The sequence below is a fragment of the Diplotaxodon limnothrissa genome, linkage group LG11, assembly GCF_057381915.1.
Source record: "Diplotaxodon limnothrissa isolate DT_005_m linkage group LG11, D_limnothrissa_male_GT1.1, whole genome shotgun sequence".
In the NCBI taxonomy this organism is placed as follows: Eukaryota; Metazoa; Chordata; class Actinopteri; order Cichliformes; family Cichlidae; genus Diplotaxodon; species Diplotaxodon limnothrissa.
The window spans coordinates 31,159,147-31,179,486 of record NC_140606.1 but is presented as its reverse complement, the minus strand read 5'-3'; the positions used below and the strand labels follow the sequence as shown (position 1 = coordinate 31,179,486).

The following is a 20,340-nucleotide window of genomic DNA, read 5'->3' as shown; positions in this document are numbered from 1 at the left end:
TCCTGGGCCCCCGCCGCCCGCCCTGGGTTGTTTTCTGTTTGGTTTTGTTTTTCTGTGTTTGGGCTGTCTGGAGCCAGCCCTTGAGGGGGGGGTACTGTCATGGTCCTGGGCCATGTTGGCCCAGTGTTCTTAGTTTCCTTGTATGTTTGTATTTTGTTCCTTGCTTAGGCCATGTTTTCTGAGTTGCCCTGTTGTGGTGTTCCCTAAGTGTTTTCCCTTCATGGCTCTCTTCCCCCTGTGTGCCCTCTATGTATTTATGAGCCCTCGTCTCCCTTTGTGGTTGTTTCATGTTTCCCCAGCCCGTTATGTCTGTGTTTTCCCCGTGCTCTCTCTCCTCCTGTCTGAACCTCTGTGCACTTCCTGTTTACTTTGTGACTCTCACGCCCGTACATGTCATGTTCAGTTCACCCCGCCCTGTCTCGTTATGATTATCAGTGTCACCTGTGTTCCCCGTGTGTTCCCACTTTCCTCGTTAACCCTCTGTGTATTTCTGTCTGCGTCTCCCTCTGTTCAGCGTGACGTCGTCCCTCATGTTGTGTGGATCTCCCTGTGTCTCTCTGCGTATGTTAGTTTACTTTTCCCAGTTTAGTTTTGTATTTCCTATGTTCTGCCATTCCAGCATTAAAGCTGTGATTTTGAGTTCATCCCCGTGTCTGTGAGTTTTGCGTTTGGGTCCTCCTCCTGCCTGCCACACAGCCGAGCCTTGACAGATACTTTGGAGAACACGAACACAAGCGGATAGCTTTCAAATCATTAACACATCACCGCGAAACGCAGCATACTTTGTGCCTTTGCCAAATAACTTGCGGTGAATATTCCTGGAGTTTCTTTTGGAAAGCAGCCAGTTACCACAGCACAAGGTGGAGGCTGCAGGTGTTCCAGAGCTAGATAACAGTTAAGAGTCCTGCAGAGATTTAAAAAAAAAAAAAAAAAAAAAAAATGACATTCCTAATCTGTTTTACACTAAGAAATCAAATAGCTATTGCTTACCTGATACAAATTCATACAAAATGTGTCAGAGAGATGCAAAGGGAGAATTAGCTGGAAGAATCTACAACTTTCCCACAGAACAAAGTAGCCCTATACAATGGCAAAGATTTGAAGTGGGAAGGATTCAGATTAGGTGACAGTCCAGCACTTCTCCACAACAGGAGAACAAATCTCCACCAGTTTCGTGAGTGGCGAAAAGATCACCGTCACATCCCTTCCTGCTTAGTCCTAAAGAGGTAGTATAAATCTTTATTTTTCCAGCTGATGTCAGCCTTAAGACCGAATCAATCTCAGCACATGGATGTTAGAAAATCCAATAATTCCCCCTTCAAAGCAAAACAGCAATGGTAAACTAATTTCCCATCGAATTTCCCAGAGGAACCCACCCGAGGGATTAATAAAGTTCTGTCTTATCTTATCTCTTATCTTAATTCAGAGCCAGCCAGCTGTGGCAACAGTACTTGATCCAAGGTGAGAGAAGAAATAACAACACTGAATGAGTGACAGTTACTGTAACGACAAACAGGCTCTTAAGCATTCCTCATATTCTCCTGATGGATGCAGAGAGAAAGAGACATTTCCTTACAAAGAAGCGGACATCAAAGCTGAGGGAAACAAAAGGAGCCAGCGTGACATGTGAAGGAGGATGTGTGATGAATTGCATGGCCCACTAGGATTTGGCTGAAGGCCAGTGGGGTACTGAGTTAAAGGTCAGGTCTTTTTTTTTCTTTTTTCTTTCTTTCTAGTCAAGACTGGCACTCAGATTCTCCTTGCCGATACAGTATGACCATAACCCCAAACTCAGATCTCAAATATGACAAAGATGATAAATTAAAGACAACCTGAAAGTTCAGAGGTATAAAATACAAGGATGCATGCATCGGTTCAGTGTATGGGGGCATATTTAGAATATCAAACCCATAAAGCAAATAAAAAAAATCAGTAGCAGATTAAAATCTGCACCTGTCAGCTTAATGAATTTAACCTAAGAGACAAAAATACTTCAACTTTTTGTAATTGTCACTTAACAGTTTAAGTCAGTTCTGGGATGAGCGATGCGCTGCCTAGATGCTAAAAAGGACAACTGTAACTACTGTTCTTTCTTTAATTTATCATTTCCATTTCTGTTGGGAAAAAAAAAACATTAACTGAAGAACCTTCATAAAGTTGTTAGGAAACATTTTTCAATAATTAGCTTTTCTAACTCCTTTTAAAGAACAAGCAGTCGTTCCAAATAATCAAGGAAACAACGACCAGAATTCCACAATGAATCTAAGGCATCAGATTTCTGTCTAAAGCGGCCTGATAAAACAAACTCGGATCATTTTAAACACCCAGATGTTCAATATTACTTCAGTATTACTTGCACAGTTTCAGCACCTGCACATGTAGAAGTGAGCAGCTATCAGGCGTTTCAGGTTTCTGCCTAGGATACGGACACTCTTTCGGCTAACACTGCGCTTGATGTAGATCTCTCTTGAATATACATCAAGGGAGGAACTACCCTTCTTGCGAATGGGTATTTAGTGACACCATGAAAACAACATAAACCTTAGATTACACTTCTTTATACACTGTTTTACAAAGTGAAGTTCCCCCTTCCCCAACTATTAGAAATCAATGTTTGCTCTACAGGAGTAGTAAGTACTGATGACCTTCACCAAATTAATGTGATACTGAAGAATTCTTTCAATTCCTGTCCCATTAGGCTGGTTATGTTATCTCCAGATTTTTAGAAAAAACACCTCTGTGGGTACTGAGATTCATGGCGATTGTGACTTATGACAGAAATCTGACGCCAAACAAATAGTTAAGAAACATAGCAACCAACAGAATGCAACATTTCACTCAGCTCTTCTTTGTCCTCCATTCAAGGAGGACAGATGGAGAGTAAAGACACCTAAAATCTCAACTCTAAACCCAAAATAGATTCCTGCAAAGACATCAATAAACATTTCTGCGCATACAGCAATTAAATGCAGGGTTTATGCACAAAAACAACAACAAAAAAAGACTCCTCCCACCAGCTTCAGCTGTTTAAAAAACTGTGGTTACCGAGGTTATACACCTGTCCACTTCAACAGTCTCACAGCAGTGGTGGTCTGGTTCGCATAGCATCCACTCTTAGCTCTCCAACATACACGCCGTAATGTGCATCTTGGACAAACTATATTCTCTTATAACCTGCAAAAGTTTCACCTATCAGTCATCTGATTTTGCTACAAAAGTCTGGGCAGCTGTCAGAAGTGAAGGGGGAAGAGTAAAACAGAGAATTTACAGCACTGAAACATCCCTTCTTATCCACAGGGACAATGTTTAGTCCCCTGGTCAGGCTGCACACTCAGCCTTCTCTGGCAGTCCTGTAAACACAGCAGGAAAAAAACACTCCGCTCGTGGATGAAAATGTAGACAGCGAGCTTCTTTTCTGGATGGGTGAGGAGCAGCGCTGAGGGGCCTTACAACTGGAAACAGATGGTTTCTTAATATGTGCATACCTTTGGATGAGTGTGTGTGCGAGTGAATGCGAACAGATGAGGGCGCTTATGTGAATTGATGTAGTAGTCTATTTGTGCAATATGTGAAGCAAATCTACAGCAGAGCAATTAACTCTAATCCCGTTAAATAGATTTTTATATATATGGAACATTTTTGTATTTTAGGGGCGACGACAGAGGGACGTAACGCAAAATGAATGGAAACACTGAGCTGCACTGTTGCACGTAAACGCCACATTAACCTAAGCCATGTTGTTATCTCACTGCATGTGGCTGTTGGGCTCACGGCCAAACAGAAAGAACATTTAAAAAAGCAGAATGAGTCAAAGTGTGAGATGAGCCTTCCAGTGATCTCGTGTTACTATCAGCTATGATTTGAACAGCAAGACCCATTCCCCTCACTTTTCTTGTTTGCTGCCTCAGATTTCTCTTCTTTGGCACAGCGTTGTTTAGGTTGGCCTCCTGGGGAGACTCTGAGACCATGATCCCATTTTGGAGTCCCACGTGCCATGTGATATGCATGTTTTTAATTATTCTCCTCTTGCCTGGCACTCCCCTGCCTCAAATGTGGCTTGTTATTGGATTTTATTGCTTTGATTTGACTCCAAAGTGTGGTGACTCCAACCCTGGGGATTTTCTCTATGTACATACAGCCATCTAAATATGCATCGTGACAGACATGAAGGATTAAAATGGTGATAACAATCAAATAGGAAATTCAAATAAATATTTTTAACTTGGAAAATAAATCCCTTGTTTCCTTACAAAATTGTAGCAAAAACTTCATGCAGATCCTAAGTTTTTAATAACCAAGTTAACTACTGGAGTTACTTTTATGTGTGTGGACAAAAAGTGCAGATCGCTAAGTACATATCTGGCAGGGTGTCTGGAAAAAACAGACACTGTGGCTGGGAGCAACACGAAAACCCACAGGTGATCTTATCATTTTAAGCTATTGTGCTGACATCACCCATTCACCCACACAATAATAGATTAATTAGACAAACAAACATGTAAAGAGCCCAAGCTCTTAATGTGCACTGTTAGTTGCCAGGAACTAATCTTCCAGCATGGTGTGCAGAGGGATAATTGAAGAAAATTTACAGCTCATAGTCTTCCACTTTAACGACCACAGAGTTTTCAGTTGTGAACCTGAAGATCAAAACTACCAATTTGACAAAATTATAGCTTTAAGAGAAAACACAAGTCAACAACGAGCGGTCACAATGATTCATGCCCTGAGCCCGGATTATAAGAGGTTGTAAAAGACAAGGCAGATAATCCAGCGAGAATGTGTCGCCTCTGATTACAGCTGCCACTCTTCAGCTGGGATCAGTGTGTTGACAGATGAACCTGCTCTCAAAGGGAAATATCAACAAACTTGAGCTTTGAAATGTATGATTTCGACCTCTGACAATAGAAGGCATTTGCTAATAAGAAAGAAAAAGCTTTGCACTACCCTAACTTGTGATGGCTCTCTATGGGTATTACAGTGACAACATAATTTGCAGACTGCAGCTGACAGATTTACCACATCAGATATTTAGCTTTGCATAAATCACACGATTTGGCACAGGAGCAAGCTCTGATCATATACACTTACCTGACAGTTTGTTAGGTACACCTCTTCAACTCCTCAGTAAAACAAGTATTAGCCAATCACATTCTAGCATTTCAATAGATGTAGGCATCGTAGAGTTGACCTGCTGACGATTAAACACAGTATCAGAATGGGGAAAAAAGGTGATCTGAGAGACTTTGAAGATGGGATGGTTGTTGATGCCAAAGGGGTTGATATGAGTATTTCAGAAACTGCTGATCTACTGGGATTTTCCACATAACAATCTCTAGGATTTATAGAGAATGGTCTAAAAAGAGAAAATGGAAAAACAAAAAGGCATTTGAAAATGCCTTGTTGCTACCCTGAAGTTAGAGGGGAATGGCCTAGACCAGCGGTCACCAACCTTTTTTGCGCCACGGACCGATTTGTGCCCAACAATATTTTCACGGACCGGCCTTTAAGGTGTCGCGGATAAATACAACAAAATAAAACTAGTACCGGTACCGAAAAAAAGAAGATTTATTCATAACACATGTGAAAAGACCCAGGAAAACCGAGTTAACGATAAAAACGATAACAAAATAACGCTAAAAACCGATATAAACCCTGAAAAGCATACATTTCACACCCGAGTCTCAACTCTCACGGCCCGGTACCAAATGACTCGGCCCGTGGCCCGGGGGTTGGGGATCGCTGGCCTAGACTACTTTGATAGCTGATAGGAATGAGAGAGTAAGTCAATTAACAACTCATTGTAACCGCGCACGAGACATTGAACCTTGAAGCAGATCCAGACAGAAATCAGCTTCTGCTGTAACATTCAGATGGTGCGATCAGAGTTTGGTGTGAGCATGAAAACAGGGATTAAGCCTGGCTTCCATCAATGTTTCAGGTTGGTGTTGTGGTGTAATGGCATTTGGGATATTTTCTTGGAACACATTTTGCATTATTAAACCACACAGTCTACCCGAGTATCATTGCTAACCACGATTATACTTTTACGACTACAGTGTGCCCATCTTCTGATGGCTGCTTCGAACAAATGACCTCCACAGTTCCCAGTTTTCACTTCAATCCATGTCATGGATGTGCAATCGACAAATTTGCAGCAACTGTGTGTGTGATGCCATCATAACAATAAGATAGACAAATCTCTCTCTGAGAAATGTTTTCAGCCTCTTGTTGAATCAGTAAAGAAGAATTAAGGCAACTTCGAAGGCAAAAGCGGGCCCATCGCAGCCCACTGAGTCTATATCCACATATGATTCCACAGAAAGCTATTTTGGAATTTTTACTTTGTGAGAACTGCTAATGATTACAAAGCACATGTGACATTTGTTAATTCTTAACTTGGTATCCCTATTAAAACATTCTGCGGCTCACACTAATACATCTGTCTGTCTTCAGCCTCTTCATGCCATGACAACACAGCAACTCCCGCAGCTTCAGAAACAAAACTGCACTTAAAAAGAGGACTGGCAGACAACAGGAAAATAATCACGAGATTGCTTTAATCAGGCCCTCAATACCACATCTAGTTCACCAACAACAATAACAGCCTAAAGATCTAAACAGACTGGGCCCGACGCTAACGCACTGAGAGGGACAAGCTGAGGTTATTGTCTAAATCCCGAGCTGCTATGCTGGTCCTACAAAATGCAAACAAAGCTCAAACTATAACTTCTACAGGTTATCCAAAGACAAAAAATGAATCAAATGAAACCTTATGACATAAATACAAATACCTAAACAGCTTCAGACTGCCTCCACATAGTGCTCTGGATCTTTTATAGTGAGATATCCATTCCACTGTTATTCATTACATTCATCATTGCCGAGCACTGTTTATGGCCTCTAAGCTCCAGGAAGGCTCATACTAACAAGCCAATCTAGTCAAACAGTCACCTGAACACCATAAAAGTGAACACAAGTCATTTAGGCTTCATTTATCGTAAATGTTAGCGATTATAAAACAGCTCAAGATAATGAAAATACGCTTAGCTAAAACATAGTTTAGTGCCAGGTAGGTACTTTTAGCACACAAAGAAACCAGATGATCTCACTTTGTGATTACAACAGCAGCGGATTAGTAAAAAGCAGTTTAATAAACCATTAACTCCTTGGGTGAAGCATTTCCTTCCTCCCCTCTGTTGCACAGATTTCTGTCTTGACATTAGAGCAGGGCGATATGGCCAAAAATATTTATCACGATATACATTTGAAAATTTGCGATAACGATATAACTGACGATATAATTGATGCGAGACAAAATACAACTCCACAACATTACTAGCGCAAAAAGACAACCTTCCATTAATTTTCACTTAAACAAGAAGCTGGTTTTTATGTACATTAAAGCTTTATAAAAATGTAACAGTGCAAATGCAAATTCCTTGCTGAAAGTTTAACCAAAAGGCATTTCCAGTAGAAATGGGCTGACATATCCTGAGCATAACCATATATAATATCCACTGAAGTTAAAAAGAGGTGCTTTGCAACATTAAACTGTAGTGTGCAGTACGTATTTTTTGGACCATAAGGCACATTGAGCTAAACAAAGCAGTTAGATAAATCAAACTTTATTAAACTCATTCTTCTTGCTTCCTCCACTTCTGTACCATTGATTCATTGATGTTGAATTCTCTGGCAGCTGCTCTATTCCCATGTTGTTGCAGTATATTAATGACTAGCCTTGTATTGTGGATGGATTATCTCAGTTGTTCTCCTGACTGACGTTTGGTCCGTTTACAGCATCCTGCCATGCGATTGCATTTGTCTCTAACCATGAGGAACCTTAGTGTTCATCCTCCAGCTTCACTGTTTATGTTATGCTAACATAGCTGTGTCGCTAGCGATCACGTAGCACATCATTATATACCAGCTAGCCCAACTTCAGTAACCCTACAAACGTCACTGCTGTTTAGTTTCCTGCCTTCATTTATGTTGGAAGTGATAGCAGAGCTGTACGTTTGAATTTTTTCAGAAATCTCTCAGTCAGAACATGCTATATCATGCTTAGGTAACTAGCGAAACTAGCGAGCTAACTTCCGCTAGCTTCCTGCTAACTTCTAACTCCGTTAAATGTAATAAATTTTGTTTTCATGGATGCCTGGAAGTTAAACTGAATTGTTACACCTGGTAAAGCAGCAATGCTGATCGTTTTATTAAAGATGAAAGAATTTAGACAGTTAACTCTCAGTGATGCTGCAGTGTTTGTTTGACCTGAAGGGTACTGAGTTTAGGACCCAGATTACTCCCAGATTTAAGAGCATCTTAGTCCGACAAATACAACAATAACGAGGGCCGCTTGCATGTTCTGCAAAAAAATGTGCTTTGTTGTGTATCTGACGGACAAACACCAAACCAGTTCCACATCACTGAAGTTGCACCATTTTTACAAACCAATTCTGGTTCATCTGTTTCACTCAACAATCGGCCATGTGCGTATGAAAACAAAGGCACTGCGCATGCGCGTTTTACTCATATTCTATCGCGATATTTCATTTTCCTATCGTTGCCTAACATTATACCGGTATTACCGTGAACGGTATAATATGGCCCAGCCCTACTTGACATATGCATGTGAGTGCTAATGACTATGATTAAGGAAGCCCGGAATAGGTCTCGCTGTGGTTCATGACACATACACACAGACAGACAAATAGAAAGCTGCCCCTGTGATGAGTACATTTGGAGAAAGCCAAAAAACCCAGATAACGTAAACAAGGCAATGTACGGCTTAATTCAAACTTGAAATACACGCAACGTGTTTTCCACAAAATAGTGCTAAATGATACCGATTAGAATAAACACCGCTGTAACCAACTCATCACTCATGTTCATGAAGGGGGCCTCTAGGATAAACAGAATATCTTAACGACGTGGGTGTACTATTCTAGCACACAATCTTAAGTGTGCTTAAGTGTGCAAAAAAGAAAAAGAAAATCCAGAGCTTTAGACAATCTTAGTGTTAAAGCTACTTTAATGCCTCCGTACATCTATTACTGGCTCTTGTACAAACATATTTTATTACAACAGAGTGCAGCTTTCTTTTTATTTTATTGCACGTGATTATTGATTATATGCAGACAAAAGAATGTGGCCAGCTAAAGAACAAAGTCACTGAAATTTATAGGCATTTTAGAGAAATACTCTATCCGTTAATACAGAGCAAGGGCAAAGCCTGAAGTATAGCACGCCATTTGTGCTTGGGAAACTAATGAATTATGTACTACACATAACAAGAAAATCACCCAGTAATTCTGTACTCATGGGGCTACGAGGTAAGCTCACTAGTCAGATAAAATTAGGCTCAAATGTCTGGACAATTTACAGTAACAGTGACCACCTCAGCTTGAGGAAATAAATCAGCTAACCACCCAGGCATTCACCGAGGGAGACTGGAGAGGGGCAACAGGTGGCTGTCAACTTAGAGAGAAAGAGGGTCATCATCCACTTAGAGAAGAGCAGCAAGTCTGTCGGTCACTCCCCAGGCTCCACTAAGCTAAGCCAAGCACCAGCAGGAGGAGAGAAGAAAGCCAGTTCAGTTGTGAGTTGTGTTCAGCCAAATATTCACAAGTACGGCCACGTTAAACGTGTGACATGTTACATCAAGCACTGATTAGAAATGACTTTTGGTTATCCACTGTTATTAAATCAGTATCGTTAACAACAAGAATTTAACGATGCATAACATATGATAGGTCTACTGTATCAATTACATAATTACAGTGTAAAACACATGAAAGAGAAATCCTTTTTTTGCAATCAACATGTGCAAACTTGAGTTAATCAGGTTGGAGGAAAAGCTGTGTTTCTCCGTTGTCTCATCAGTCCCTGAACGAGCAATTTTCCCAACCTTTCCATTATCATCAGCAGGTACAATAAACAACCAAGAAGGACCCTCAGATAGTTCTCTCATCATAGTGACCTCATTCAAATGAAAAATGTCTGTGTTTTTGGTTCACTTGTACTGCAAGCAGCCAAATATAAAATCTGACAATTTACAGCCTAATAGCCTTTGCAGACCTTGGGTTATTTTTGCACTTGATGCCTGCAGAGGAGGCATGTGTTCCTCCGAATGACATTACCGACAGCCTCAATGCTCTAGTGGAAAATGACTTCTTAAAAGCATGTGGAGTAATTTATTGTATTAAAAATATTAAAAAAAAAGGTAACAAAACAGATAAAACCTTGTTGGTTTAATCTTTCCATAAAGATGTGGAAAAATAAAGTAGCTAAATCTAAATCAGAGAGTACAATGCAGTTAGTAAAAGATTAGCCATCCTCAGTTTAATCAAAAGGCTTTTTGTGTGTGAGCGTATGGGTCGGCACACATGCCATGTGCATGCATGTTTGCATATGTTTTCACTCAGCTCTATGCTGGTAACCTCACATTACTCAAAGATACCAGGAGGCCCAATTAAACAAAGTGACAGAACCCAGTAAGTCCAAAAACATAAAATGTTTTCAGGGTTTGCTCCGTGCCAGTGCTCTGTGTTCGTACTGTTGCTGAAACGGTGCTGTCACTTGGCTTTTTTCCACAAGTGCTGCTGTGCAACTTTTACAAGGATCTACATAAAATAATCAACTGGTGACAGAGCTAATTAAAGCTGATGTAGTCAGAAGGAGACAAATTATAGAGGGAAATGTGACAAATGCAGAGTTTGGAGCACAGTTTTATTACTCACCGATGCACGCGTGAACTCTGACTGATAGCTGCGTTCGAAGAATGATGCCGTGTTTCTTTCCTCGTCTACAAAGACAAAAGACAAACGGAGATAAAGCAACATGTCAGAAGGTATTGGACCATTGTGATCATTTCAATTTTCATGTGCGTGCCAGACATAGGTGCACATGTTGACAGGATAATGGAGCTGAAACGCTGTTGTTAAATGGTGCAAAATGATCTTCGAGCCTTTTTCAACAAGTTATTCTGTTCCGTTTCAGGCAACATTTGCAGTTTGAACACAGCAGGAAGCAGATCAGGGAAAAGGTCTTCATCAATGAAAATGAAGGATGGGAGCAACTCTGAGGTCAGCTCCACCCCCTGCGTTAATGGAGATATGCCAAGACCCTGTCAGCATCCTGTCAAGAGCTCACAATGTGCGAATGAAAATCAAAAACAAAGAAGACAACAATGCCCCTGAATGCTATTCAGTCCTGATAGTGAATGTGAGAACAGTTTAGATCCCTCAAAAGTTAATTCTCTAGTGTCTGTGAACAGACACTGAAGTTTGCAAAAGTTCAACTCTCAATACTTTGCTGCTCCCATACTCGGTGTGTGGTACTCCCAGACCTAATCATTTAACAGTTTTTAATTACTTTCATTTTAAAAATAAAAAAATTATAAAGTAGGTTGGTTGATCACTGTTTTGCTTGAGGTTAGATCCTTCATTGGGCCTTTAACCTCCCAACTACCTAAAGAAACACACAAACAAACCTAGCAGGCCAAATGTAGACAAGAGCACAGCAGGTAGAGTTGCGCAACACCCCCCTACCCTCCCTTCCTAATTTGGCTCACTGACAAATGGGCTTTTATGCTGGCTGCATAGAGTTTGTGTGATTGTTCTGACCGGCGCAGTGCCAGCAGCAGACTGTCACTTTCAAACCGTCGGGCGTGAGCGGCTCTGACAGAAAGAGAAAAAACTGTATCGGTGCAGAAGGCACTTCCTACTGCTGCTTCGCCACATACAAACAGACCCAGACAGACTGACACACTGACATTTTTCCTGCCCCAACCAGTCAGCGGGAGGCCGAGCTGATACGCGCACAAGCGCGTGACATGACAGGGGAAGTCTGCTTATCCTCACTGTTTATCAAATATAATATCCCGCAACAGGCAGAGGCGACACAGGAGCAACATCTGTCAACAGGGCCCTTCGCTGCGAGATGAGACGGCAAACAGGAACTTTATCCCTTGTGATGCTGTTGAGGCAAATCGGTAACTAGACCCATTTTGTCACGAATGTCTGCTTTCTCTCCGCTTAGATGCAACAGTATCCCTGTGCTTAACCAAGACCTGAGGCTACACAGGCCAACGTGCTCATTATCAAATTAAACAAACGTGCATGGAATATAAGTGAGGTTTTCAGACCCCGACCCCCACCACCACCAATTAAACATGAAAATTGAACACTCCTGCAGACAGTGCTGCAGGCCTATAAAAGATGGAGCCCAAACCTTCTTAAACAATGAAAACTATAAAGAATGTCAGCTAAATAACAAATTGGGGGCATGCTGGTATATAATAGTGAGCCATGAAAATCTTGTGAGCCAAATTAACCTTGATTCATAATATACATGAAGCTTCTGAAATAGGTGAATCACTGAATTACTACTTTTTATAATATCACAAAAGGACTGAATGCAATCTAAACCACTTACTTCCTACTTATGTCATACTTCCTGACCATTACACAAGTCAAATGGTCAAAAGTAGAGCACTTGATAATAGATTAAATGAAAACATATGGACATTGTTATTTAGTATGAACATTTATAAAAAGTAGTGGGCATTTCAAGGCACCAACCAAATGCTCATCATCATCAATTTCTCTATCAAACATAGCAAACAGGAATGCAGCTGCAGAAAGTTAACAACTGTACCCGACAAAAAAAATAAATAAATAAAAATTTAAAAAATAAAACCTTACGTTCCCCATCTTGATTGCCCCTTTACTGCCCCGTTGTACAGCACCTCATAAAGCTCGGGCTTAATCCTCATACAGAGCAGCAGCAACTGGACCGGTGGATGCCTGCCAGCTCAATGCTCTCTGGCTTTATCTAAGGGAGCATTACTGGCCCTGTTTATAAAACATCACAAAATGTGTACCCACAGAAAGTGAACACACATACTTGGAATACAGTAAAGCCAGTACTTCCCCCTCAAAGACCAATTAATGCCAGACAAGAAGGCCCCGCTGAGGTCTACTGACTCAGCACTTCTTGGACACCCCTGTTCGAGAAGGCTCCCGTATCACTGCGTCTGTAGCGGGACCTCCAGTGCCCGAGTAAGCCAGGTGGGGTAAAGTTTTAATTACTCTGGTTCTTTTCAAGTCAACTTTTTCTTCTTCAAATGAAAACCTTGTGTGCTTCGAGCATCTATGAAACAATGTCCAAGTGGGTCAGAAAAAAAGCGAAAATAAAGAAAGCAGAGCTGCCCTCGGAGACATGAAAGGATGTGATGAGAAACGCTGAATTTCTGAGGCCTTCAGAGCAAGAACGGATAGATTTTTAATATGTCTGACTTTTGAATAGTTGTCAAACACATCAGAAACACTCAATAAAACCAGCAAGAGCATTTTCAGCATATAATTGCTGGCTTTCTAACAGAAATTACATCTACTACAGCGTGAAATGCGAAAAGGTGAAAGAAAATGCTAAAAAAAAATCCACATGCTGAATCCATTATCCAGTCAATAACAGCATTTCATGTTATCCTATAAAGACAAGCCAGGGAATATGTCTTACAATGTGTCAAGCTCGACACATAACTCAACACTATCGCACAACACTGTTTTTCCCCTAAAAGATCAAAACAAATTTGCTACAACTTTTCTATCCATCCTGGTCCTACGAGAACACGTCCCGCATACTCCACCTCCAACTACAGTGCCAAAAAAACAGCGTGTGTGTCAATCTATCACAGCTAGAATACACACACACTCTGCCAGGAACTGTGCAGATATGCCTCTGCACGTGTCTGAACTACATGGTCAGTTTGTAACCAGAAGTGGGGTGGTATCAGAGAGGGGACAAGGGGATTTACGAGTCACAATCTTGTATAGCTGAGCTACATAACGTGGCGTGGAAGTGATTATGGCCCTTAAGCTCCCGTGACATGGATATCTCCTGGCTCTCGCAGCGTTCTGTCAGAGGATCATACTTTAATCTGATTGTAAAGACACTAGGTATGACACAGGCGCCTCAGGAATGTAACCTGTCATTAATATCAATTACAGATGGATTCAATTGCCAATGATCAGGGGAGCTCAGAACTATTGCACTACTCCCTTTTCTAGTAGTAGGTGACTTAGCTTAAAGCTAAAATAGTGAAAGCATGATGAAAGCATCATTTTCGCTTGTCATCTGAAGTTATTGCAGGAGGATTATTTTGAGATAAACGTGGAAAACCCAGAAAGTAAAAAACAACCGTTGGTTTTGTCTGGCAAGTCAGCTTTTTTTTTTCTTCTTTACGTTAAATACTCGGGTGTTATGACTGCTGCTGACAGATCATATGCAGTAAAAATGAGAGCGAAAACAAAACAAAATGGAACAAGTAAGGGTGAAATCCCTCATCAGACCTTTTATTGGCTCAATAATCATCAAATCAAGAACACTGAGCAGTGGGGGGCGTAATTCTGGGCCCATCAGCACCGTAAAAAGCCAATGAGCAGCACTGCCCTATTTTTACTAAATAATTGGCTAACCACCTTCCCCCCCCCCCAGCCTCCTCAGACAACGCTGTGTGGGTTTAATGACACACATCCATACCAGCTCGTGCCAGCTGGCACAACACCGACCCATGCAGGCTCAGTCTTTGACGAGAGAAGAAGTGGACCACTTTAACCTCACAGCTCTTAATAGCCTCCAATAAGCTCCTAACAATTTCAGCTGGAACTGGGAAAGGCCAGCGCTCCCAACTTCCAACAGAAACACCAAGCCTGAGAGCAGCTTATGAATTTCAAGTTAGACAAATAAATCCATACATGTTTGTGGTCCAACTGACCAGGAACTTTCATGCCAACCTTTGGTTTGTGATCATCTAAAGTGGGCAGTACATGAAGGATGTATCAACATACTGCACAGTACATGAAAAAATGTATGGAGCCAATAAAGTAAATGGCCAAGGAAAATGTATGAACCAGAAGTTAACCTAACACAACTGTGAACTTTTTCTTCATCCAGCTCCAGGAGCTGTGTCAAGCCAAAGCAATATCTACCTACACATTACGCAGAAACAATATGGCTAAATCGTTAGCTGAGTGTTAGGAGGGTGTATACTGTGTAGCTGCCCCAGTGCTCTAAATGAGAACCAAAGTAAAGTCACAAAGAGATGTGGGTGATTACTCATGAGACATGACTAGAACACAAGTGGTTAAGATTACAACCTTGGTGCCACTCGACACAAATAGATCAATTCGATGGAAATTCCAAGATTTTTCAGTCTACTAAAAAAAGGGCACCAGTATCACCACCGAACCAACTTTATAAAATCCTGCAACTGCTACTACTGCAAGGTCTTTTAAAAATACAACAAACACGATCATTTTAGTGACCTGCATGCAGATAAAATACCCTTGAGAGACTCACAAAACCTATGTGAGGAAAATCAGAGTCTCTTTTTCCTAGGAGACTCTCAGGTGGAGTAAAGACCTTCTCCTCTGTTCTTTTAATAGAGGAAGGCACAGTTCAAAAAAGGATCATTCGGAAAAGGGATCATTCATTCTAGATCCAAATAAGTATCATTAGACAAATCCCTTTAATAGTATTAAATTAGGCAAAGGAATATAGTAAAAATGTTTATTAATATGCATTCCCAGTGGCAAGGATTAAATACTATAGCTTTTCCCTCTTGTCTTGCTTCAAATCTCTCTTCCACTAAAAATACTCACATTGTACTGAAATATGCCTGACTGTCAAGATTTTTTTAAGTCAGACTGTTGTAATCAAAAGCTTTAAAATCACTCAGTCCCCCCCCCAAAAGAAAAAAAAGTATTTGCACCGCTATTTGACCACAGCAACAGGAACAATCTATTCCTGGACAATCAAAACCTGGCAAGCATCGTACATTACTGTATCCACCTGCTAGACCGTGCCAGTCCCACTTTAGTTTTCAGCCTGAGTGGCTCTGGCATCAGTCTGAGCAGCACCTTTTGAAGTGCAAGGAATATTAAGGCCAAGTTTTTTAACGCCAGAATCTAGTTTTATTTCAGCTTTTTAAATTCAGCACAGTGTAGAGAATGTTCTTCATTTCGGCGGCTGTGCACATTCGCCGAGAGTGGAGACAGAAATGGCGGCGATTATTATCTTACCCTCCATCCTCCTGAAATCCCTCCAGTTCATCTCGCTGTTCTGCCAGCGTAGATTCCAGGTCCAAGTAGCTTCCATTATGGGACAGCTGAAGGGCACAGTCATCGGGCTAAACAGGAAAAAGGCACAGTCAGCATGTATTCAAAATGCTGTGTTAAGAGATATTTATGAGCATTGACAGTGGAAAGATGCTTTGGGAGCTTCTGAATTGAATGACACACATCAGCTGAACAAATGGCACTGACATCCAGGGGGTTTGAATAACTATTTGTGTTTCACGCCCATGCAGGCACACAACTTTAAAACTACACACAAATGACTCGTAAGAATTTTAGACAAGTAACTTTCTTTAAATATTTTAAAAACTTTGCTGTGTCGATGGCTCCACAGACACATGCGTAGCATATTTCAGGTCTATGTCTGTTCGCCGTGAACCACAGAAGGCTCTTTTATCAGCTCCTGTCAGTGCTCTACAATGAAAAACTGTGCAAGGTTGCAGAGAAGTCATGCAGATTTGAACGAGCTTGGCAGTCTGCTGCCTCTTATCTCGCTGCTCTCCTGTCTGATAAACTATCATCACATATGATGACTTTGCAGAGGAGGTATGATTTGTCTGGTCTTGAATGGTTGTCATCACCAGACTGTGGTCAAAGAGATGAAGAATGAGAGTGACTGTTCACTTGTCTGGTTGACCTCCAAATTGGAGATATTAACCTATTTATATTCAGAGTCTGTCAGCTCCACAGGACAGCGGCTCCAACAGCGAAGCAGAGTAAAGGAAAACAAATACCATTATGGGAGGGCGAACATATGATGCGAGTGCAGAGAGTGGCACTGCTCTGCACCATCAACAATCCGAGTGTCTAAACCAACAACGATTTGTACAAATACGTTGAACTCCAGTAACCTGTCTTTTTTGTCAGCCCTCACTTGGGCTTTGTAAAGCAACAAAGGCAATGATACCCTTCCATAAATACTACTTACATAGGCAGCCTGCAAGAATTTCTCTCTTAATGCACAACACATGTAAACATAAGTTTAACATGCAAAACCATGTGTTTTTTAAATCGGACCAGTTATTGCCTGGTCCGATGCAGTTCAATTTCCTTCCGCATATGACAGTAACTTAATTAAACGTGAAAGAACAACCCTGGGAAAGACATTACAGCTTTGATCTGTTCAGCCACTCTGCATTACTGCACTACAGCACTCAAGGACTGTGTCATATTTGAGAGCTGAAACAAAACATGTGGTTGGTTGGGATAACTTTCAGTCTCTCTCCAACTCACTCTCTGGCTCGGAGCTGTCTTGTTTGCTGCCCAAACCAAACGATTATTGGGAATATAAAAAGATGTAGAAGCGGAGCTGAATATCATTTTTCTAAAGGAGACATCGGGGGATGAGGCAAAGCATGGGGTTGACGCAGGAGACAGGTGAGGAGATCGTGCCCTTTCCAAGACATCTGCAAGTCTTATTTGTAGATGTTCTTCAGGTGAGGCAGGGCGTGATAGAAAAAGACTTGCGAGTGAAAACAAGCACATCTATTCTGCACATAGTCGGTAGCGGGAAGCAAGTGATTCTCCAGATTACAAGACAGATTCTGGCCTGACAGGAAAACCAGGCATAGGGGCCCAAGTTAGGCCCATGATTTCTTCTTTTTTTTCCCTTCTGTTTTTTTATGCCTATGGACTGACATGCCTTTGAAAATAAAAAGAGGGATAGTAATATGAAATGTTGCATGACAGAGAAGACACTTTAAATCATACTGTATGGAGTGACCAGTAGCTGGGCCTTAAATAACCTGTAAGAAACTCAACAATCCCAGAAACAACGTATTTTTGTTGAATGTCAACTTTACGTTTCCAAATGTGGTTTCCTTAATGTTTGAAAAAAATATGTACTACATGACCATAAGTCAGTAGAGGTTAGCCTTTTTGTCCATCCATCTATTTTATTCCACTTATCCATTTCAGAGTTACAGGAGGGGCTGGAACACACCTTGGACATGTTGGCAGTCCGTTACAGGGCTAACGCAGAGAGACCGACAACCATTCACATTCACACCTGGAGAGGACTCACACAGGCACAGGGAGAAAATGCAAACTTCCCATGATGCACTGAGCATTTCACCTTCACTCACTTCTTTTCACTCTTTTGTACTTACTGTATATGCCGCTTTGCATTTAACTACTAGTTATTATTAATAATTAAATGGCTCTCGTCCACAGCGTGTCTTTTGTCCTGTCTCCCACCCCTCACCCCCAAGCAGCCTGGTTCTTCCTGTTAAAAGGGAGATTTCCCTTCCCACTGTTGCCATGTGCTTGCTCATGGGGGGGGGGGGGGGTCATCTAATTGTTGGGGTTTTCTCTCTATTATTATAGGGTCTTTACGTTACAATATAAAGCTCCTTAAGGTGGCTATTCTTGTGATTTGGTGTTATATAAATAAAACTAAACTGAATTGTATAAGCCCTATAATTATGACTGTGCAAATGCCACTAAATTACAATCCAAAAAACCCAAATACATTATTACAGGTAGATTTATCATTTTGCTATTTTATACTGTATATATTATACTTTAAATTATACTTTACATACTAAAAAAGGCGGATTAGATAACAAGACCAAACAAAATATTTGTACTCTTTCGGCTTCACTCTGTATCACAACCTGAACTGCACAAAACACTGGGCTGAATCTGCAGCTGTAACCAGTAATTAGCCAACTGTGGAACCAAGAAATGCAATTCCCCACACATGGGTTTGACTTGCAGACCAAAATCAACACAGGCAAGAAAAAAAACTTTAAAAAAAAAAACTTGCAGTGAATTACACAAGTTTGCCATTAACTAATCCCCATCTGTACACCCATCTTTTCTTCCATATAGCCATAAATCTATCCTCTAACCAGTGTCACTTTAGGCGCTCTTTATATAATCAGTGTGGATTACTTCACAGGAATTACAATGTACAACCAAGCCAGGTTGATGCACTTTAAACAGCTCTTAATCCAGGAATAAGTGCTACCAGATTATCAGAGGCAGAGACTTCTTTAGCTGTCTCCTGCCCAGGACTTGAACCCACAGTGGCCCTGTGATGGCCAAGTCCAGAGAAGCAACCACAAGCTCCTCTGCTCACACACTGAGGTCTGGCCTCTCCCTTCAACCACCATACTGTGGTCCACTGACCAGGAAGGCAGTTAAGGCAGAAAGAACTAAAAATAAACACCATGCAATTTCAAAATTAAAACTGCTATCTCACTCCAAATTTCTTTATATTCCAGATGGGAAAGACATTTGGAAAGCTAGCTGTAAGCAGCGATGAGGGGGCCAAGCAGTTCAGCGGGTCATAGCCTGCAGTTTGATCTCATTGTGTTAAAAGTGTGGCTGTAAGCACTGAAGGGAAAAACAAGTTCTCTATTATTATTTATTTATACAAACAAAAAGTGGTGCCAGCACAAGAATCACTGATTTAAAGCAAACAGATCATCAGTTTGGAAACAAATGACATTTTTTGGTTCTTGCTATTTCTCCAAATGGTAAACTGCACTCTGACCCAAAAATGGGTCAAGAGTGTTGATGACATATGAACTCACTTCCTGTTTGGTAGCTCTAATGGAAACAGGGAATATGGTTCACTAGTAATGTGTGTTAACAGAGCTGCAACTTTGACCAGCGGAGTGCTCAACATGTAGACAGGACAACCCTTTTTTTTTTTTTTTTTAATTTAATCACACACAGGGGCTGCCATTCACTTGACCAGCAGAAGAAGACAGAGCACAGAAAACGGTAAAGACGTCTATATAGCAACCACAGTGGACTACAAATCAGTTTAGAGGATTAACATCTGGCCACTTTAAAAGCTTCACATTTGCTCGATAAGGTGGAGATGCAATTTGTGATATTTCTGTGAGAGCAAGTGATTTAAAACACATTACACCTGATGCATGAACACAAAACCACAACAGTAACCTTAATTTTCCTGTCCAGTCCAAGGCAACTTTTTCCTTCGATATGTTCCTCTGAAAGGAGCTGAGACAACACTCCAAATTAAGAGAACCTCAAATCTGCATGACAATGTGTAAAAGAATTCAAAGGGAGCTCTGACAGGCCTGAAGCAGGAACCTACATTTTGCAGCATTTAACATAACTTCTCATTATGGGACAAAAAAATGCAGAAAAACAACTGTCCCACAAGCTGAAATTGGTAAAGTGAGAGTCCATTCTTCAAGACCTCGCTTAAATTCTGTTTTTATAAACT

General features: G+C 41.0%; 1 protein-coding gene across 1 annotated transcript in view; it reads right to left on the bottom strand.

The window, feature by feature from the left end:
• fhod3b (formin homology 2 domain containing 3b) overlaps positions 1–20,340 on the bottom strand; it is a 97,287-nt gene that overhangs the window by 73,588 nt on the left and 3,359 nt on the right. Inside the window, exons 2-3 of the mRNA XM_085366613.1 lie at positions 16,083–16,189; positions 10,737–10,801 (exon numbers count right to left, since the gene is read on the bottom strand). Of these exons, the coding sequence (XP_085222739.1) occupies positions 10,737–10,801; positions 16,083–16,189 (172 nt within the window). The remainder of the gene's footprint in view (positions 1–10,736; positions 10,802–16,082; positions 16,190–20,340) is intronic.